The sequence below is a fragment of the Penicillium brevicompactum genome (genome assembly GCF_028827555.1).
Source record: "Penicillium brevicompactum strain IBT 35665 chromosome Unknown utg000005l_segment0_segment0, whole genome shotgun sequence".
Taxonomy (NCBI): domain Eukaryota; kingdom Fungi; phylum Ascomycota; class Eurotiomycetes; order Eurotiales; family Aspergillaceae; genus Penicillium; species Penicillium brevicompactum.
This window is the reverse complement of record NW_026623208.1, coordinates 5,145,262-5,164,101: the sequence shown is the minus strand read 5'-3', so window position 1 is coordinate 5,164,101 and position 18,840 is coordinate 5,145,262. Positions and strand designations below refer to the sequence as shown.

Here is an 18,840-nt window from a genome sequence, read left to right as displayed (position 1 = left end):
TTGGAAAGATGATCAAAGGGAATTTGGCAGGTTTTCGGGGTTTCGCGGGTGGCGGCGGGCGGAGATAAGCCTTTTGGCGACGCTCTACTCTGAGCAACTTGGATTCTGCAACTTTCAAGCTATTCAAGTTATTCGACAATTCAATGGCGTTGATGATCCTAGGATACTAGTGCTGCCGTCTGGAATCTTTTCAATCTCCCTAAGTGGGCTTATCAATCTGATCTCCGAGGTCGGACCCCCGCCATGGAAGACAACGCCGAGCTCGAATCGTTCCGCCAACAGTGGCGCGAGGAGGTCACTCGTCGATCAAGACCCAAGGCTACCCCTCCGGCGGCCCCGACTCGGACTGCCCCGCCTCCGTCTCGTCTTCCGCCCACACGCCATGAGGCCTCTCACCGCAATGAGGTGGAGGAAGAGGGTCCCCCTCTGGCCTCCTTCGACCCCGATGAGCTGGCTCAACAAGTCGGAGAACTAAGCGTAGAGCCAGCTGCTGAGGATTTCTCTCGTCGAGATCTATCGGAACCGACATCTGCTCTAGAGCATTTTGAACGGGCAGTTGAGAAGGAGGCTGAGGGCAACTTGGGTGACAGTCTCACACACTACCGGAAAGCATACAGGGTGAGTCCATACATCATGATGCCGTTGGTGCACCAAGCTGACTGGGATCCAGCTTGATTCTGCAGTCGACAAGTCCTATCGCAACAAGCATTATTCCCACGTATGGAAAAGACCGAACCAGCCCACACCCGCCCCAGCAGCAACGATCCCTACACAGCCCGCAGAGGTAGAGACCGTGCCGACATCTGAGCTCATCGCTTCATTTTCACATCTCCCGATTGCACAGGCAGAGCCAATTGTTGAAAATACACCAGCGCCGCCATGCCCGATCGCGGCCGTGCCTTCGGAAGTCATTGTGGAAATTCTCCGCCATGTCGCTTTGGATGACCCATCGGCATTTGGCCGGATGGCACTGGTGTGCAAACGCATGGCCTATCACTTTGCACATGAGCAGCACATATGGAAGCGAATCTGCCAGGCCTCAACATTCGGCTTTGGTGGAATGCATTATGACTTTGTATGCGACTTGATCGGGCTTCCGATCTACACGCTTGGCCCACGATACACTCCATTTCCAAAAGACGAGCCTGTAGAGGTTCCCCATCCGCTGTCACGCTGGAGCCAAGTATTCCAAACCCTTCCCCGGATTCGATACACCGGAGTCTACATCAGCACCGTCAATTATACTCGGCCTGGTGCTACCGCTGCCTACTCGAACGTCTCATGGAACAGTCCTATTCACATTGTGACTTACTACCGATACTTACGGTTCTATCCGGACGGCTCGGTTATTTCCCTTCTCACTTCTACCGAGCCAGTTGACGTGGTTCCTCACATTAGCAAGGAGAACGTGATGACCGCGCGTGCCCCAGCAAACCGCAAGCATCAGCGCCACATCTCTGACCAGGGCCAGTCGTTATCAGGAGCGACTGATCCAGTGCCAGCCGTCGCTATGGCCACATTGAAGCATGGCCTTCGCGGACGTTGGCATTTAGCCTCGCCAGTTGATACATCTGAAACCTCGGATCTGGCCTGGAAGCCCGAGTCTGGATCCAGCGAAAAGCCCCTTCTTTCGGATGAGCGAGATCTCATTGTTGAAACAGAGGGCGTCGATCCCAAGTACATGTACACCATGCATCTTTCTCTACGTTCCTCAACGGTCCCTAAAGCCGCCTTGGCTGGGCCGGCTCCTCCCAACCCGTCCAAGAATACAAAGCTGGCCTGGAAGGGATTCTGGAGTTACAATAGAATGACCGACGATTGGGGCGAATTCGGTCTCCGTAACGATAGAGCATTCGTGTTCCGCCGTGTGCGCGGCTGGGGATTGGATTGAAAATATAACGACGCAGATATGATTGATTTACCGAACGACATACATAGCCTGATAAATATGCGATCTTTTCTCACGAACACGTTCACTTTGTCAATTCAATGGCCCGAAAAATAATCCGACATCATAAAACAATTCGAGAGAAAGAACTTTCTTATCAACTGCAGTGTATTTTAGTACCGAGCCCATTAAACCCCCTAATCTATCGACTGGTCCCTAGGTGTACCCAACCCTGGAAGTGGATGCGCTTGCTTCCTGCAGCCTACCGCCTGACGAGTGTCATTGGGCGGCCGAGATGACCTCAGTTTCGGGCCCAGGGTATACCAATGTCTCATGGCCGTCTTCGAAGCGGACCTGTTGCAACAGTCAGTGGTAAATTCCAGACATTGAATACTGTACTCACAAGGTAAGGTGGAGCCCCGTCAATTCCTCGTACTTCTATGATTTCTCCTCTCAACGGTGTGCCTATCGATCGCCAAAAACGGACAGTGGTTATTATAGCTTCCAGGTGAGCGGGTTTGTCACTAACCAACGCGGGACTTAGTCACGACGAGGTCCCCGACTTTCGCTTGAATGGTCATTGATTAGATTGTTGAATTTTGTAAATAGCACAGAATCCCCCAAGAATGGAATATCTTCGCATTGCTATATTTATGGCGAATAATTCTGCGCTTGTTATCGGTGGGTTCGAAGAGCGTGCATCAAATCTCGATCCCTGATATCCCCCGCAGATGGAGATTCGATATGTGACATCAATTTTGGACTCGAAAACCCTGGAGGGTGTTGTCTCTAAAGCCCCGCAGTCATAACGTAGAAAATGACGGTATAGATCTTGATCTGGGTAGATCTTGGCCACTGATTGGACAATCATGCTTCTGTGCAGTCCTCGTCCACGGGTCATTGTACATGTGGATCGTGTGAAGATCACTACTGCAAGGGTTATTGCTGCTTCGAATACTTGTACAGTGGGGTTTCAAAAGCATTTGACCCCGGTACTTTGACCCAAGACCGCTGACCTTGAAAACTATCAGACATCTTGTGTAGCATGGTATATAAAAGATATCTTGAAGAGAAATACTAAAAAGGACAGCCGAAAACACAGCAAAATCTCCGAAGGTTCCACAGTTATTGTACATAAAACAAGGCCAGGCTGAAAAAGGGATCCAAAGTGCTAGAGGTTCAATATCTGTATGAAGCTCCACTGTACCCGCCAGAGCTAATCGAGGCGAAAGAAACCTTGAGTTGAGCGGTGGAAGAATTTGGTCCTATTTTTTTGTTTCTCGCTTCGTTCTTGTTCTGGCATTCCGGTTTGAATTGAACTCTGTCATGAGCACACATGATCCAAGGATCGATGCTATTTCCAGGCTCTTCTTGTCTTGTAGATTGCAAGCTCACATTCCGAGGGTGGGTGATCATCGAGCATCATGCAAGCTGCAAGCCTCAAGGAAGCGAGGGCTTTTTCATTTCATTATCCACGCCCACTGGTTCATATAAAAGGTATTTGCCAAAGCGCCTATTCTGGAGCATATGAATCAGGCTGTGGGCTCTGTGGGCAATCGAGAAAACGAATAGACCATTCCATGGCGCTTGAAATTTCACTGGGCCATTCCCACAGTGATGAAACATCATCTAGTAGCTGATCGGGGGGTAAAGGGAAATCCGAACTGTAGGAGTCATGCAAACCGACGCAAGTGGGTGCATTAGTCGGGGCCAGTGAGGATGATTGCAGAACTGAGTTCGAAGCTACGGGTAACATAATGAAATTAGAGAAACACATATTTAGCAAAGGACAGTTTGATAAGACCTTACCTTTCCCCGTTGCTCGATACATCCGCGAAAGCCCCTGCAAAATATCGGCTGCTTTTTGCGCTGCCGCCGAATTTGCACTCAATGCCTCAAATACTTTGAGACAAGTCTCAGCATCATCTCGAAGGTTCTGAGCTGATGTCGTAGAGCTTGGACTGCTGCTGCTATGGAAACTTTCCGCCACAAACAAAATAGAGCTAGCACAGATCAGGCACGAGATCATCTGCCACCAAGGAAAGTCGTGCACCAAGCTTCGCTCGTCGGCGACATTGTGAAGCAGTTGAGCGGTCTGCTGTGCTTCATGTATACATATCCATTCGGCTTCCGAGATTCGCTCCTTGTCTCGGACAAGTAAATCCAGAAATGATTGATTATTCATCTGCAGAAGCGGAAGACACAAGAATGAGCGATAAATGAGGGCACGCAAGTGATGAAACTTGACAGCCAGCATGTTGCGCTAATTTGGCAGAATCAGCAAACTAAACCCCAAGGCGTATGCGTCCAATTGATTTTGAAGCGTGATCCTACCTGGCGTTTGAAAGAGATAGACTTCTCGAAAGTATGCCCTAGATCAAACCGGAGATGACGTGGCAAGCTTCCTTTCCATTCCATCAGGCGGTGATCCAGCTCTGATGCGTTATGAAGCATCTGTTCTGGAAATGAATCAACCTGGGAAGGTCGATAAAGAGCTCGTATGACAGATCCCAATACATGAGAAAATCGAATGACACCCAGAAAATAGTCCATCATTCCGGTGTGCTGTGTGGTATTACTGGACGCAGCATCCTCGTAGTCTGGAGCGACAAAGGGGGACATGTCGTTTCGTGAGGGCAAATCAACCTCAAAATCTTCTTCGTGGATAGCCATCGGTCGACCTAGTTGAAGAGCAAGCAACCGGTCCAGAACGTACATTGAGTACCAGGTGCGCCGCCAGTGAGCACGATTCATTGTCCACGAGGAGCAACTACCGAGTCCAGATGAAGATTCGACGTGGAGCCCAATACTTTGGCCCATACGAATTGCGAAGCCAAGGACGTTCCAGCACCTGAGAAAGTAATTGGTTATTGGTATTTTTGTTTGGCGGGTAAGATATGCAGTACCTGTCCGTGAGGCAGACAGCAAGCAAAAAGAAGCACTGCGTCAACAACGCACAGACTCCCAGTAGAGAAGATTCGGCGCTGAGCTCTTGTGAGTAGTAGAGACCTTGTTCATAGTAACGAAAATGAACTCGATTGTTGGAGCTCTTCCCTTGCGGAAACAGCATATAATACGATCCGATGGCAAAAATGAAGTCTGAGAAATGTTTAGCAAGACACTGTCAGTGATGGCAAGCATGCGAGAATCTACGAACTGAATATTGGCAGCCATGGCCGAAGCTCCGGCGGATGTAAATTCCCAGATTGGAAGCGTTCAAAAGCCTTCAAAAGAGCGGATCTTGGTAGGAACGGATATGCAATATGGATAGTCGAGAGGTATACCTGTAGGAAAAGATTCGCTTCCTCCTCCGATGGCAGAAGCGGCGGATCTCTCAGGGCAACTGGGCTCTCTGAGATATGAGTTTGGCTATAATTTTGGATCGGAACGTCCTCAGATAAAAGGTCGCATCCACCCACGCATCTATTGACACTGTGAATGAAGTGTATATCACTTGCCTTTCCAACGTAGGTTGGCGATGGAGCGATTGTGACATGCTGCTGGGCAGGGTTAATGCCAGCGGGCTCTTGTGGTTCGTGCGATATAAATGCCCGGATTTCTCGAAGGCGCGAATCGACCGCGGCTTGATGGGGGGCATCCAATTTCGCCCTGATGGTAGTGATAAGCATTTCGTACGACTCTACCGCTCTGGGATACGTTAAGCGACCATCGATGGAAGGGGCTGCCTGAGGCGCAAGAGAAGATTGCTGTCGAGGCTGAGTTTCACTGCCGGCTGCAGCGGCTCTCTCGGGCTTTGCAGACCTTCTTCTCCTAGTCGTAGTGGGCCAAGAACATTCAAATCCGTATCCCTCGCATCTCGAGCATACGGGTTGTCTGCCATCACACTGCAGGAGATTAACACAGAGCAAATCAACGATTTGGGTATCATACCTTGGCTTTCAAGTCTCGGCACTTGACACAAGCGATACCGACGCGGCGACGTTTCATTTCCGACGATTGCATGCCTGAGCTGTGGTTGTTGAGGCTATGGCGGATAAAACGGGAAACCCGGGTAACACGGTCATGTCATCACTGAGGTACACCTATCCGGGCACCTGAGCTACATTCCAAGGCCCACTGTTTGGTCAAATTCCAATTGGCATGGCTTGAATGGCGTACAGTTGAATTCAAATTCTAACCTCTGAGTATCCATCAGTGCGAGAGGGGACTGGACCGTCCGAGCCGAGCGGATTCAAACCTATCCACCAACCCCCAGAGCCCTAAGTTCTGTTGAATCAGCTAAAGCGACACATCAGAGTCTCAGGTGCCAAAATTCTTGCCCCAATTTTTGTTGTGCCTCCTTAGTCTGACCATGTCAGATTCACAGACCAATTTGGACGAGATTGCCGCTCCAGCGCCCATTCATGACCTTTCGGAAACACCCTTAGGGTGTCATGATTATTTGGAATCTTCACACTCCAATAGGAACCAAGATGAACACCTGCACCCCGATGAAAGACAACACGAGCGGAAATTTCAGGATTCCAGAGTCGAGAGCGAATATCATAGCTCGAAAGTCTGGCGCAATATACATATCATCAGTCACCTCACCCTTTTTTCATTCATCGGGACGCTACTCCGGATTGCGATCGAGTTCTTGACTTTCTATCCTGGCGCTCCTATCAGCACTAGTGTACTGTGGGCAAACTTCGGAGGAAGTTTGATAATGGGGTTCCTTAGCGAAGGCAAGAACCTGTTTGACATCGACAACCTTGACGCGAGAAAAATCGACCTGGAAAGAAATGAGACCACGCAGCAACGGAAAACCCCAAGCCAGCACAGAAACACACCACCTCTCTACATTGGGCTGACCACCGGATTTTGTGGAAGTTTGACTTCGTTCTCAACTTTTATTCGCGACGTCTTCTTGGCTACCGTGAACTCCCTGCCCGTGCCTCTCGGTCGATACCCAGATTTATCTCTCTTTACTCCGCCTCCAGCCGAGGCCAAAGCTCCCAATGGAGGGTTCAGTTTCATGGCTATACTTGCGGTCCTGCTGACGGAGATCGGACTATCACTTGCCGGGTTGTTTATTGGCGGCCATCTCGCCATCGGCATATCACCGTGGACCCCAAGTATATCACTGAAAGTCTTGAGGGTTCTGAATCATTTGGTGCTCGCCTTAGCTATCCTAGCATGGGTGGCAGTCATATGTCTTGTCGTCTTACTTTCGAACTATGGAGAAGGGAGTACGATATGGAGCGCCGAATTGTGGAGAGGTCCAGTCCTCTATTCCTTGGTCTTCTCTCCACTTGGATGTCTGGCTCGGTTCTTTCTTTCGCTCAATCTCAACGGAAAAATTCCTTCGTTCCCACTTGGCACATTTGCTTCAAATATCTTTGGTACTATGGTGCTTGGAATGGCATACTCTGCAACATGCTTCGATCGGTGGTTCCGCTCTCGGCGGCGGAAGCATACTCGGTTGCCAGGTCCTGCAAGGGATCATGGATGGTTTCTGTGGATGTCTGACAACTGTTAGCACCTGGGTCTTGGAGCTTTCCGGCCTACGCAGACGCCATGCATATGTTTATGGAGCAATTTCGGTCATTGTTGCATTCTGTGCTCTAATTGTGGAGATGGGGAGCTTGACGTGGACTTTAGGTCTGACCACTCCAGTGTGTTTCGCACACTGATATTTTCTTCGACTTGGTTCACCTGAATGTTTTCACTCGTGATCTATTGCTTCAGGGTGCTGGGAAAACCTTCGCAATTTTGGAACGCATTTGAACAGTGATTTGTATCATACCTAGTTTGCACATATCTGATCCCGAAATATATGTATACCAACTCAGGGCCTTGAGCACAAGTACAATCCTGCACATAGAACATGATCAGAATCTACATTTTTTGAAGTGGCCTTCCAAGGTTTTTCAACGTAAATTGGCCACGAACTGTCGAAAACGACGAGGGATGGAGGGACGCGGCCCAGGCGATGAGGTTCTCTCAGCAACTACATGGTAAGCCTGCAGTGCATTGGTCTTGAAAGCGTGCGTTCCTCCCCACAAGAACAATCGAAAAACGCGATAGTTCTGCACTCCCCAACCGGCAATGATATCGTCTTTGGCTGCATCAAATCGATTGGCCCACTCCAACATTGTAAGCTCATAGTCGCGAGTCTCGTTAGCAACATCCAAGACTGAGAACCCATGGTAAAGAAACTCTGCCAGCACATCTTGAAGAGTCATGAAAGTGTGTGTTCCACGCCAAATATAATTCCGCGTGAAAGAACTCACAGCAAACTTCTCAACAGCTGCCGAGGCATCAAGATACATTCGACCACCAGGTTTCAGAACCTCCCACATCTTGCTTGCAAACTTGCGGTAGTTAGGGATATGTTCAATCACTCCCAGATTCACGACATGGTCGTATGGCTCTTTGGGTGTGTGCGTAAGGAAGTCTTGCAAGAAAACCTGACCAGCGTAATTGTTCTCCTCGAGAATGCGCTGGATAAAGCGAGCACTTCCAGCCGTCAAAGTGAGGGTGGTGACATGCACACCTCGCTCACCGCAGTACTGGGTGACTCCACCCCACCCTCCACCAATGTCAAGAAGCCTCATTCCAGGCTTGAGATCGAGGGCCGCAAACATGGTCTCCATTTTTCGCTCCGATGCTTGCTCGATCGTGTCATCTGGGGTGTCGAATAGCCCCTGGGAGTAGAACCTGAGTCTTTTGTCAAGGAAGGTGAGGTAGAAGTCGTCGCCGAGATTGTAGTGATCACCGACAGCCTTCGCATGCATTCTGGTAGAGTCCCGAAGAAAGTCGTAGACAAATTGCAATTTCTGTCGTATTGGTACTTTGTCCTGCAACGTCCGCCTCGCATTAAACAGAGCTCCAAAATCCCCCTGTACCTGAATTTCACCATCCAAATAAGCTTGGCCAATTCCATATTCGGTCATAGGGGTACGCAAAGCATGCTCCGAGCGAAAGATGACCCGGTAAACTGGATCACCCGCTCCAAAAGCCACAACTGAGCCATCAGGTAGCTAAATCTCTCCTGGTGTATCGAGTCCTGCGAGCAGAGCGGCAACTCCTGTTTGTGGAAGCGCGCGTTGGGGGACCACAGCTACCATTGTGTGGAGTTGGGATAGGCGTAAATAGCGTATCGTTCTGTGGGTCAAGTATGGTTTGGCAACGGGAAATGGCGTCGAGTCTATCCTCGGGGAAGAGAAGATGGAGTCCCGAGACAGATGACATTTTGAGGAGAAAAAAAAGATTTGAGTGGGAATCTGACCTGTCCCCTCATCGCAACAACTCCATGCAGGTAAGACGACCAGCCGTTAATTGGAAATAGAATCCGTTTATTCGTGCATCATCTCACGTGAGACATAGTTAGTCTTCAAAGGCACGAGCGTTTCTTGGTTTGATAAGTGCGTACTCCGTACATAAGTGCAACGCTTCCTCGGATCAAATGGCATGAGTGACAGGTACGATCTAGCGTTTTGACTAGATCTATGGTCGAGACCGCACTTTCGACACGAGTGCGGCTGAGATCCACAGGAACAACCTCGCTTAGACTCCTGCAATGCCGATCTGAATATATGAGAGCTGAAAGTGAGGATATTTTGGATCTATACGTATAAAGAACTATGTACATGCAAGAAGAATAGGGGCTATTAAGCTAGGCACGCCAGTTTATTGCTTTCTCGTCGTCATCGTCCACGACCACCACCATCCACACGCCCACCTGTCCATTACTGGCCATGAGAGGTGTGCAATGAACCCAACGGTTACGTCCCTCAGGATTTGTTCGCGTAACCCACTTGATTCGAGCAGTCACACTGCGACCAACCATCATGGCTTGGAGTAAATCGTCTTTTACTGCCGAGGAACTGCCGATTCGCGATAGGAATGGTGATTGCAGCATCCCCGGAATCTGGAGTGCCGGAGAAGTGAACAAAATTCGTAGAGAAGGATAAGGTCGAACAAGTAGGTACTGCATAAGTTAGCTCGGCAATTAAACCAAAATGCGAGAAAATTTCTTACATTTTCGTAGACTCCGGCCAGAGACATTCGGAAGAAAGGCGATTTCATATCCCGTAGGCGAATGGCTTCCGTTTCGCTTTCCAAGGATGTACCACGCTTTAACCACGATCGAGGGTCTTGTGGAGATGCCATGCTTTTGACGGGCTGGAACAGATGTCCGCCATGCTGTTGAACGGAAGAAAGCTCGCGGGGGCTGAACAGTTCATTCAACTCCTGGAACTCATCTTTTTCTTCTGCTGGTGGGGGCTCCATTATACTTCCATCTTCTGGGTCGTGGTATTTTGTTTGGAGCTCCATCAGCGATTCCATTGAGGCTCCCTCCATTGCGAGACCTGATACATCAATCTGTGCGCCGATGAAATACTTGACACGACCATGACTGTCGCATAAGGGGGCGCATTGGAGGAGATTCATGAACGGTGAGCCATCACGGCGGCTAATATCATTAGCAAGCGGAACACCCTTGGGAAGGAGATTGTGATATGATGAAACTCACTAATTCAGGAACATCTCTGAGTGGTGTCGACCTGCATGAATTGCTTCGCGGAGGCGACGGACACTGTTTGCGTTTGTCTTTGGTCCTTGAAGGAAGCGACAATTTCGGCCAAGGACATAGTCCATTCCATACTGCGTTGTACGATGGAATTCTAGCTTAGTTAGATATGTTTAAAGATGATAGAAGTGATGCAAGAGAGAAATCAAAAGGAATGACAAGAAGTCAAACTCACCCTCTGATGCAAAAATAATAGGGTTGTCTGGCCGCGAGGGATCCGTTAGACAGAATACTTCTGCCAGCGCGTTTGACGTCCCCCGAAACTTCATCGGCAATGTGCCGCGAATACGCTCTTCCACAATTTTACTTGTGATGGTGATACACCGCGAGGTGATAAACGCAGGAAGTTCTTCAGCAGTCAGCGCCAACAATCCATCTATGACCCGTTGTTCCAAAACTCGATTCTCAGTGACCCCAACGGTCTCTTCGCTGGTATGGACAGCCGGAGGGGGCACGTCAACAGAAAGTCGCACCAGCGCATTCGCATATTGGATAGCCTTCAACGCTTTCGCCGCATTGAGGTAGTAGGTCAGGGTGGAGATCGAGCGCGGGCGCTCCTCGAGTAAGAAATCGCGGAATCGGGTCAGATATCGCGGGTTATTCAGGATTGTGAGCATGTGTTCTGACGAAAACATGATATCGGCGAGTCGCTCCAGCTTGTGAAGTGGTAGGTCGCCACCTTCATAGGGTGCAATGAGATCGTAGGATCCATTTTCTTCGGATTCGCTGACTGGGTTGAACTCGGGAGCGCCTTCATTAGGATTAATTTGCTGTAGAAGAGGAAGTTCGGTGGCTGTAGCGTGGCGGCGCAGGTTTTTGATCGAGGGTTTCGGCGTAGGATAAACTTGTTCCTCGAAGATGGAATCTAAATTCATCGCCCGGGGTGGTTGGGGGAAATCATCCAGCAATTGCTCGCCTCTGTATTGGTGAGCCTCTATCTCGCAATCCATCGCAATTTCAAGTGTTTACCTTGAGGATCTACCATCACTCATACTCATCCAGTCATGATATTCATCTGGAAGTGTTTCCGAAAACGAGCGCAAGGATTCTGAGTCCGGGCTGGTAATCCCATTGTGCAGATCTATGGGCGCCATCTCAAGAGTTGGGAGAAATAAGAGCTTGGTCGCAAGACACGACGAGCGCTGCGCTTTAATAGCTGGAAGTAATTTCCTACATTTTCTAATTCAAATTGATGCATCGACTGATCAGCTCCCCACGGCGTTCTGCCAGCACGAACCATGCGACTGACAGAGAACACAATGGCCAAAGTACAAGCATGAACAAAGACAATGTGGGAGGTCACAAAGCATCAAAATACAATGCAGATCGATCGATCGATGGGTTTGCGGCTACACCCCACGCGATCGGGATCGAGTTCATGGCGATGATGCAATTGTGCAGTGCAATGGAGCCGAATAGGTTCAAGGTTCGCTTGACGTTCGCGGATCGACAGCCTATTGACCTTAGGGTTGTGAACCTCATTGTCGGGATCTTTATTTCGATGTGTCCATTGCCATTGGATCCGGTTACATTTGGTCGCAAAAAGGCTTATGGTTCGCTGGTCGTGCCCCTTCCCCCCCTTTTCTTGAGGGCCTGAGCGCGAATCCACATTTCGCTTTTTGGAATGCGGTCTCTTCATTTCCGAATGGATGTCCATTGGATCTAGACTTGACAGCGGGCCATCCGTCTCTGTACGGAATACGAAGTGCCGAGTTTGGAGCAGAGTGTCACAGGTGTACGGAGTACGGAGTACTGATCCAACATCCCTAGCCAGAAATTGGTGCACAGACGAAAATACTCTCTCCTGTCACTTTCTCGAATTTACTATGGAGACGCTACGGAGTACTTCCAAATTTTACCGCCTGCTCGGCAATTAATGTGTTGATTGGCGAAATAGACGCCTGTGGTCTAACCTTGGAATTGACGTTCAACTATAGATAACCTTGGTAAGTTCCAAGGTTTGCAGTGACGTTGGCCGAAACCTCCGGTGGGAACCTTGAACGGACTTTGGGGAAATGACCTTCGGCTGTATGCTCAATTTACCTGGCCAGGAGACTATTCCAAATTCGTGGACGCTTCCAATATTTGGCACATGCAGGTACGTGGGTATGTTCAAATTTTCCGCGGCCCGCAAGTGTGATATATCTCCAGGGCTATCACCGAGAGCCTCGAGTTCAATTAGAGTGATGTTTATACATATACGATGCTATCAGATTGAGCATTTTATTTCAGCGACTGACATTCCAAGGTTTGACTTCGGTACATGAATATCTTGCATCATCATGTCAAGGTGCCATAGTCGCTTGTTTGTTGATCGGCGGCTCCGAGAGAGATAGCGGCGATACCACCCGCGGCGACCCTTCGCCAGCAGGCTGTGACAGATATTGTGATGAAGGAGAGACCGCAGAATCAAGCTCATGTGACGTTTCATTCTGTGCGCCAGCTGGTAGCTCAAAAACCTCATGCGGAGCGCCAGTGTCCAATTCAACCCGCTGATTAGAGACTGGAGCAGTAAGCTCAGAAATCCCTCGCGGTGCCTCGTCCGGCCGCTGGGGTGGTAGCTGTGCTCCTTCCTGGCCAACATGACGTGCGGTCGGCGGCGCAAAGGGTCCGTTGGGTGAAGCGACCGAGGGATCGGGCGTAATGGATGGTGAGCTTAGTATTTGCATGAGCGACGCAGCTTCAGGGGGCGGAGAAATGTCTCCATGCAGCAACTCCTTCGCAGTCACTTTGCGTCCATACATCTTCTCATTGGCACTAGACCGTTCTAACAACATCGATCCTTCGAGTGAGACACCGCAGTAAATGCCCCGGGTTTTGGCATACGAGAGCATCCCCGCGACACCCTTTTTGTTGATAGTGCCAGCTGCTTCGGCACTACGTCCAACAGGTCCGGCAGCCAACGATACATTGCCACCCAGCGTGATCGATCCAGCTCTCGTAAAAGACTTGACTGCCTCAGTGCTCGTCAAGACAAACACGAAGTCGGTTAGCTCAAAGCCAATGAGCCCACCAAATCCGCCGCCTCCGGTGACCAGCGCAGATGGACTAGACCAGGTGCCATCGGGGAGTCGGGCAGTGATCAAGCCGGACCCCAGGCGACCGGAACCAAGAAAACCTGCCCGGAAAGAGGTAATTATGACCAGGCCCTACGTGGGAGGAGTTTAGCGACACGGCGGAAGCTTTGGAAGTTAGGAGCGCCTAACCTTTGCCCGAGTAAGGATCTTCCGGGGGATGCCCACGTCTATTCCAACAAAACGAGGGGTTATAAAAGATTCTAGAATTTGACTAGCCTTCTCGCATTCGCCTGTGAGTGGTGTCAGTACGCTCAATGTCGGAGAAGGGGGGCTAAAGCGGAGAAACCCACTAGCCAACGATGCTGGGAATGGGTTATGTATCGACCTTCCACGACCAAATTTCCTTTCTTTCGACATTATGTAGGTTGTAGAGATTTCTTGCCGCACGGCAAGGACGGATTTATACGCAGTCAGCCTCGAGGCTTTCTTGACAACACGAGCTGGGGGCCAAAAAGACCCGTTGTCGATCTTAGCGCAGAGTTTGTCCCGCTGACGGCAAGCTAGCACTTCGATAACTTATGACACAGAAACGTTGACTGAGGACACAGCATTGGACAATGTCGCTTGAGTGTCATGTGCATCTAAGCATGTTGATGGAACAAAAGCTTATCATTGAGCCCCATGAGCCTCACGTGGGGATATGCTGGGTGACATGGGCCGTGGGGGTTAATTTGAGTTTGGTAAAGTCTTTGGGATCTGGAGATGACAAATGAAAAGACGAGCGAAAAGAAAGCGAAAAGAAAGCGAAAAGAAAGCGAAAAGAAAGCGAAAAGAAAGCGAAAAGAAAGCGAAAAGAAAGCGAAAAGAAAGCGAAAAGAAAGAGAACAAACCAAGAAAATCGGTATGAGCCATCATGACAGGCATACAAGTATGGCGTGAAGATAAAACTAGAGAAAACTGAGATTTCCGGGTACGGAAATTTACATCAGTTCTGATTCTGTACGAAACAACATACGGCCAACCCAGGAATGATCCAAGACCAAAGGAAGAGTCATTGGTATCATGTTCGAGATTGACGAAAATATGATTCAAGCCCGAGACAGCGGGGGAGCCCAAGGGTACCCCCCGCATGACTGCGAAATGAAACTAAGATTAGCTTAGTCCGGGGGCAAGCTCTCCACCTAGTTTATTTCAAAATCTGCAAACGAATACTCCGTTCAGGTCGATGGGCATCTTATTCTGAGGTTTGATCGTTTGACACAAGTGACAAAAATCAAACGATGCCTGCAAACACCTGCCCCACCAGCGGACCACCAACGGTGACCAACCCTCACCTCCCACTTCCCTTGCAATCTTGCAAATCATCAACTCAATGATCACGTCAAAGAACCTCTTTGATTTCCTCTAAGATCTGACCCCGTCATTAACACCGAGAACCTTCATCATGTTGGCGCCGGTCATTGCCAACCTCGTCCAATTTTTCTATCCTATCGGAAACACCCCTGCTGTCTCCTTGACTCAGGAATTACCACCGCATGAAAAGGCCGATATCCTTCTTCTAGGGTGTGGAGATGTCCGTCATATTCTCTTTACCATCAACAATGAGCAAAAATCTCACAGCCAGCGTCCATTGGACTTCACTTGCTGTGATGTGGATACCGCAGTGATTGGTAAGATCCCTGTTAATCTTTCTTCAGTGAAGATACTGACAAGCATTCAAAATAGCCCGCAACATTGTCTTGCTGTCCTTGATACTGGATGACACGGATGGTGCTCTGGAGCATGCCATTTGGAAATTATTTTATCATTTCCGCATCGACCAAGCTGTACTTGATCTGCTGCAGAGTCAGGCAACGAAACTGCTATCTCTGTCAAACTCACTGGACTCATGGCATGAGAGTCAGTATGGCCAGCATATCAGAATCTGTGACCGCACCTCCCTCCAAAGGGTGCGGGATATGTGGAGCTTCTACGGAGCCGAGAGAAAAGGACATGATCTTTCCAGCTACCAAACCAAGGTCGCGTCGGGCATACGGAAGTCACAAGAATACATGAAATTAGTTCTGGGAGATAAAGCCAACGCTCTGACAAGCCTCCGTGCCGCTTCGCCTGCCTGCATGCTTGCCCTATCTGACATTGGGGGCTTGTACAATGATTACTGGAAATTCGGCACTACCGATACTGATTCAGCAGCTCGATCTGATGCCACAGAATACAATCCTATGCTTGCACCCTGGAATGGCAATATGTTCCTACACTACGGCACCGACCCGTTGTCAGGATTCCATCTTGGAGCCTCCTATGCTCCGCTCAAGGCATCGTCACCATTGTCCAACCCGTTCTCTGCTTCCAAAAAACCTACTTCGGCCGAGATTGTGGGAACAGCACAGCGAGAGTTTAGTTCCTGGATGAAGTCATTCCGAACCCACAGCGCTAATGGGCTGACGAAGCTACGCTTCTTTGTGGGGGACGCAGTGGCGCTAGCGTACTCCCTCCAGCACATAAGGACCAGCGGGTCGAAGCAAGCCAGCTGGTATCGTGATAGGTATCACTTTGAGCCATTGGATTTGACGGGCGGCGATTATTCCAAAGGCTCGGCACCTTGTGTGTTCGATGTTATCGACACATCCAACCTTATTGATCACCTTGGAGCTTTGAACCTCCTGGCTGCCACTTCGCCCCTTCTTCGAAACACATTCTCATCCACCCTGTTCTCGGAAAAGCTCGTTCGAACTCACGGGAGCCACGTGGAGCTTCTAGAGAACATTCTTTGTGGTGACTTGACTACGGTGTCTTCGCTCCTTGGCTTGACCCCCGTTGAAGTTGCAACAAATGCTTCGCATTTCTCTTCGGGCGATGAAACGATCGCATCTGGTCAAACTGAAGTATTGCAATGTTTTGCAAGAATTGCGTGGAAGAGGCCATTGAACCCCACAGAGACAGCCGAAAAACCGCTAGCCCTTATTCACTTCGACCCGGCCCATCTGGCAAGTGCTCTCCATCTCATCTACTCGAAGATGTTTGCCGATGAGGATGTCACGCAGATGCTTGCAAGGATGACCGCCCAAAAAAGTCAAAGACCATCTCTCCCAACGTATCACCGAGGAAGCTTCGTCGCTCTTCTTTGCTTTGTGAAGTCACGGGTGAAGACTGACTGGAAAAAGACAATGAAAGAGTTACTGGAGCGCATCGAAGGTGATGAAAAACTGGCGTTCTCTCACACTTACATGCAAGAGCTCTTCCTCTGGATGCACATGAAGGGTATTCACTCGGTTGACATCCTGCGAGAGAAACCAGGGAATGTAGCAAGCTTCCAAGGAGCGGGCAATCTGCAGAACTGGCAAAATGTCCCAGAGGCCGTATGTGTAACGCTTCAGATTCCAAGAAACAAACTCGATCTTTTTATCAAGGAGTCGATGAAGAAGGGGTTCACTCCTCCGCTTCAGGGAACTCTCCAGTCATCCCCTTTGACAACCAACCAATGGCAGAACATGTTCGCTGCAACCCAGGTTGGGTTCGGTAGTCTGGTGGCTAAGGGAACTCAATCGAGTGACTCGTATGGTATTGACATCCATCATGACCCCTTGGGATGGTCTGGAAAATCGGCAATGTTCGTCTCCTTCTATGTACCCACTTGGGTCTTGTTCCAGGAGCCTGAGACGGCTACTGTCTCGTTGACACTTCCCCACACCCCTCACACTGTGGCTGCTTTTGCCAATATTCTCGGGCAAACATTGACTATCTTTACCGCTGATCAACAAGATGTTGAAAATGTTCACATCACAAAAGCCTCTCCAGGCCAGAAGGGTGTTATTTCCATTGATGGCTTTGCCCCAGGAACCATTCAAGATGAGGTTGATCCCAAGGGTCATTCCGGGACAACGGTGACAGCCAGTGTTGACAAGGAATCTGGCCGTATCTCATCATTTACCAGTCATCTCCAGATCCTCTCAGAGGAGGGAAAATCCGCACTGAAGGAAGGAAGCAAATTCACCCGCTGGATGCGATCTCCATTTAACTATGCCATAGCAGGGGAACGAGGTCCAAAGTACAAAGTCGATTTCCCAGCTCCTGTGTTGGACTCGACAGTTAAGATCCGGATCGCTCGCAAATCATCCTATCTTGAGGTTGTAGCAAGCGTTGCTAAATCTGATGACTGGCCAAATTTCCCGTCGTTCATGTACCCAGTCTTCCTGGACTCTGGGTCACCTTCCCTATGGAACATGCCGCGTCTGCACATGTCTGCGCTTCCGAAGATTGATGTCACAAATCCGAAGTCGGTGCGCCTTGATTTCCTCAAGTACCACCTGCCAACCATGTGGTCAACGAAAGAAAGCGCGGTGAAATTCAATCCCTCGTTGCCATCAACACCCAGCCTGCGCGCCAAGTGCGACTTCAAAGACTCGCTTTTTCACATGTTCATGGGATTCACTGGAGCTGAAGGAAAGAATCATGCATCCGTGTTCGCTATTAATTGCGAGGATCAACAAGGAGTGCAGATTCTGTTCTTCCTCTCGGAAATGCGACTCGATCTCTCGAACCGCACTGTTGTCCTTGACGGCGCAGTGCTACCATTGCGCATCGATCTCATGGGGCGCATTCTTCCATCTCTGCAAGCAATGTCGGAAAGCAGCTATGCGCCCCCGGCGATCAACGTACCTACAAACGAGCTACAGCTATGGAAAGAATCACTGCCTGCCTGGACTGAGCGAAGCCGATCATGGTCGCACAAGCCTAAATGTGAGTATCTTTCCAAGGGTACGATTCCTCTCTCAACCAAATTTGGCGAAAGAATTCTGTGCTCTTGTGGTGAAGGTGAGTTGCCTGCCGATTTCATGCCCGACTTCCCGGGATGGAATGTTCTGTCGAAATACGCTGTCCGGGTTGCCATTTCTCCGTGTTTCTCATCTCCGCTTGTCGAGAGTCCTCTGGATATCTACAAATCCGATTTCACTCGCAATGCGCCCACGGAACAGAAGAATGGCTGTCAAGTCTGTGGCAACGCTTCTAAGCCAGACGGCTCTGATTTGATGAACTGTTCTCGCTGCCACACGGCGAAGTACTGCTCGAAGGATTGCCAGAAAAAGGACTGGAAGGAACACAAGCTTGTTTGCAAGTAGTAGGAAAAGTGAAAGCATTTTAGTATGCTCAATTGACGACGATTTACCGAGGTAGCTGATGAGGAACACAATTGAATTCCACGAATGACTCATGAAAAATATTGATGAATTGCTCAAGTGGTCATAGCTGCGCAGGAATTTCAATGTTCATACCAATTGGTCCCTCTTCATCGCCTCTGCAGACGTAGATATTGGACAAAAAGTAAGCATATATTGGTTTTCTACTATTCAAAAGCAGGTCTCTGGAGGCATACTCTGTATGGCGTGCACTTTCGAAAT

At 49.5% G+C, this 18,840-nt stretch overlaps 7 protein-coding genes across 7 annotated transcripts; 3 read left to right on the top strand and 4 right to left on the bottom strand.

Annotated features, from left to right (window-relative positions):
• Positions 1 to 243: 243 nt before the first annotated feature.
• N7506_007822 (putative F-box protein (Pof7)) lies at positions 244 to 1,891 on the top strand (the record flags this gene model as incomplete). The annotated part of the gene is made up of 2 exons (XM_056957115.1): positions 244 to 618; positions 671 to 1,891. 2 exons carry the CDS (start codon positions 244 to 246, stop codon positions 1,889 to 1,891), a joined length of 1,596 nt encoding a protein of 531 aa, XP_056811449.1.
• Positions 1,892 to 3,517: 1,626 nt separating this feature from the next.
• On the bottom strand, positions 3,518 to 5,851 carry N7506_007821 (Zn(II)2Cys6 transcription factor; the record flags this gene model as incomplete). Its single annotated transcript, XM_056957114.1, has 6 exons — positions 3,518 to 3,552; positions 3,698 to 4,151; positions 4,223 to 4,739; positions 4,795 to 4,987; positions 5,046 to 5,733; positions 5,780 to 5,851. The coding sequence occupies 6 exons, from the start codon at positions 5,849 to 5,851 to the stop codon at positions 3,518 to 3,520; spliced, it is 1,959 nt and encodes a 652-aa protein (XP_056811448.1).
• Positions 5,852 to 6,200: 349 nt separating this feature from the next.
• Positions 6,201 to 7,367, top strand: N7506_007820 (FluC/FEX family fluoride channel; the record flags this gene model as incomplete). Its single annotated transcript, XM_056957113.1, has 1 exon — positions 6,201 to 7,367. The coding sequence occupies one exon, from the start codon at positions 6,201 to 6,203 to the stop codon at positions 7,365 to 7,367; it is 1,167 nt and encodes a 388-aa protein (XP_056811447.1).
• A 391-nt stretch (positions 7,368 to 7,758) lies between these two features.
• On the bottom strand, positions 7,759 to 8,625 carry N7506_007819 (uncharacterized protein; the record flags this gene model as incomplete). Its single annotated transcript, XM_056957112.1, has 1 exon — positions 7,759 to 8,625. The coding sequence occupies one exon, from the start codon at positions 8,623 to 8,625 to the stop codon at positions 7,759 to 7,761; it is 867 nt and encodes a 288-aa protein (XP_056811446.1).
• An 881-nt stretch (positions 8,626 to 9,506) lies between these two features.
• Positions 9,507 to 11,518, bottom strand: N7506_007818 (PAS-associated C-terminal; the record flags this gene model as incomplete). The annotated part of the gene is made up of 5 exons (XM_056957111.1): positions 9,507 to 9,821; positions 9,872 to 10,307; positions 10,368 to 10,518; positions 10,600 to 11,342; positions 11,394 to 11,518. The coding sequence occupies 5 exons, from the start codon at positions 11,516 to 11,518 to the stop codon at positions 9,507 to 9,509; spliced, it is 1,770 nt and encodes a 589-aa protein (XP_056811445.1).
• A 1,191-nt stretch (positions 11,519 to 12,709) lies between these two features.
• On the bottom strand, positions 12,710 to 13,858 carry N7506_007817 (lipid-binding SYLF domain-containing protein; the record flags this gene model as incomplete). The annotated part of the gene is made up of 3 exons (XM_056957110.1): positions 12,710 to 13,573; positions 13,631 to 13,731; positions 13,792 to 13,858. The coding sequence occupies 3 exons, from the start codon at positions 13,856 to 13,858 to the stop codon at positions 12,710 to 12,712; spliced, it is 1,032 nt and encodes a 343-aa protein (XP_056811444.1).
• A 1,027-nt stretch (positions 13,859 to 14,885) lies between these two features.
• N7506_007816 (uncharacterized protein) lies at positions 14,886 to 18,561 on the top strand (the record flags this gene model as incomplete). Its single annotated transcript, XM_056957109.1, has 2 exons — positions 14,886 to 15,111; positions 15,167 to 18,561. The coding sequence occupies 2 exons, from the start codon at positions 14,886 to 14,888 to the stop codon at positions 18,559 to 18,561; spliced, it is 3,621 nt and encodes a 1,206-aa protein (XP_056811443.1).
• Positions 18,562 to 18,840: the final 279 nt, after the last annotated feature.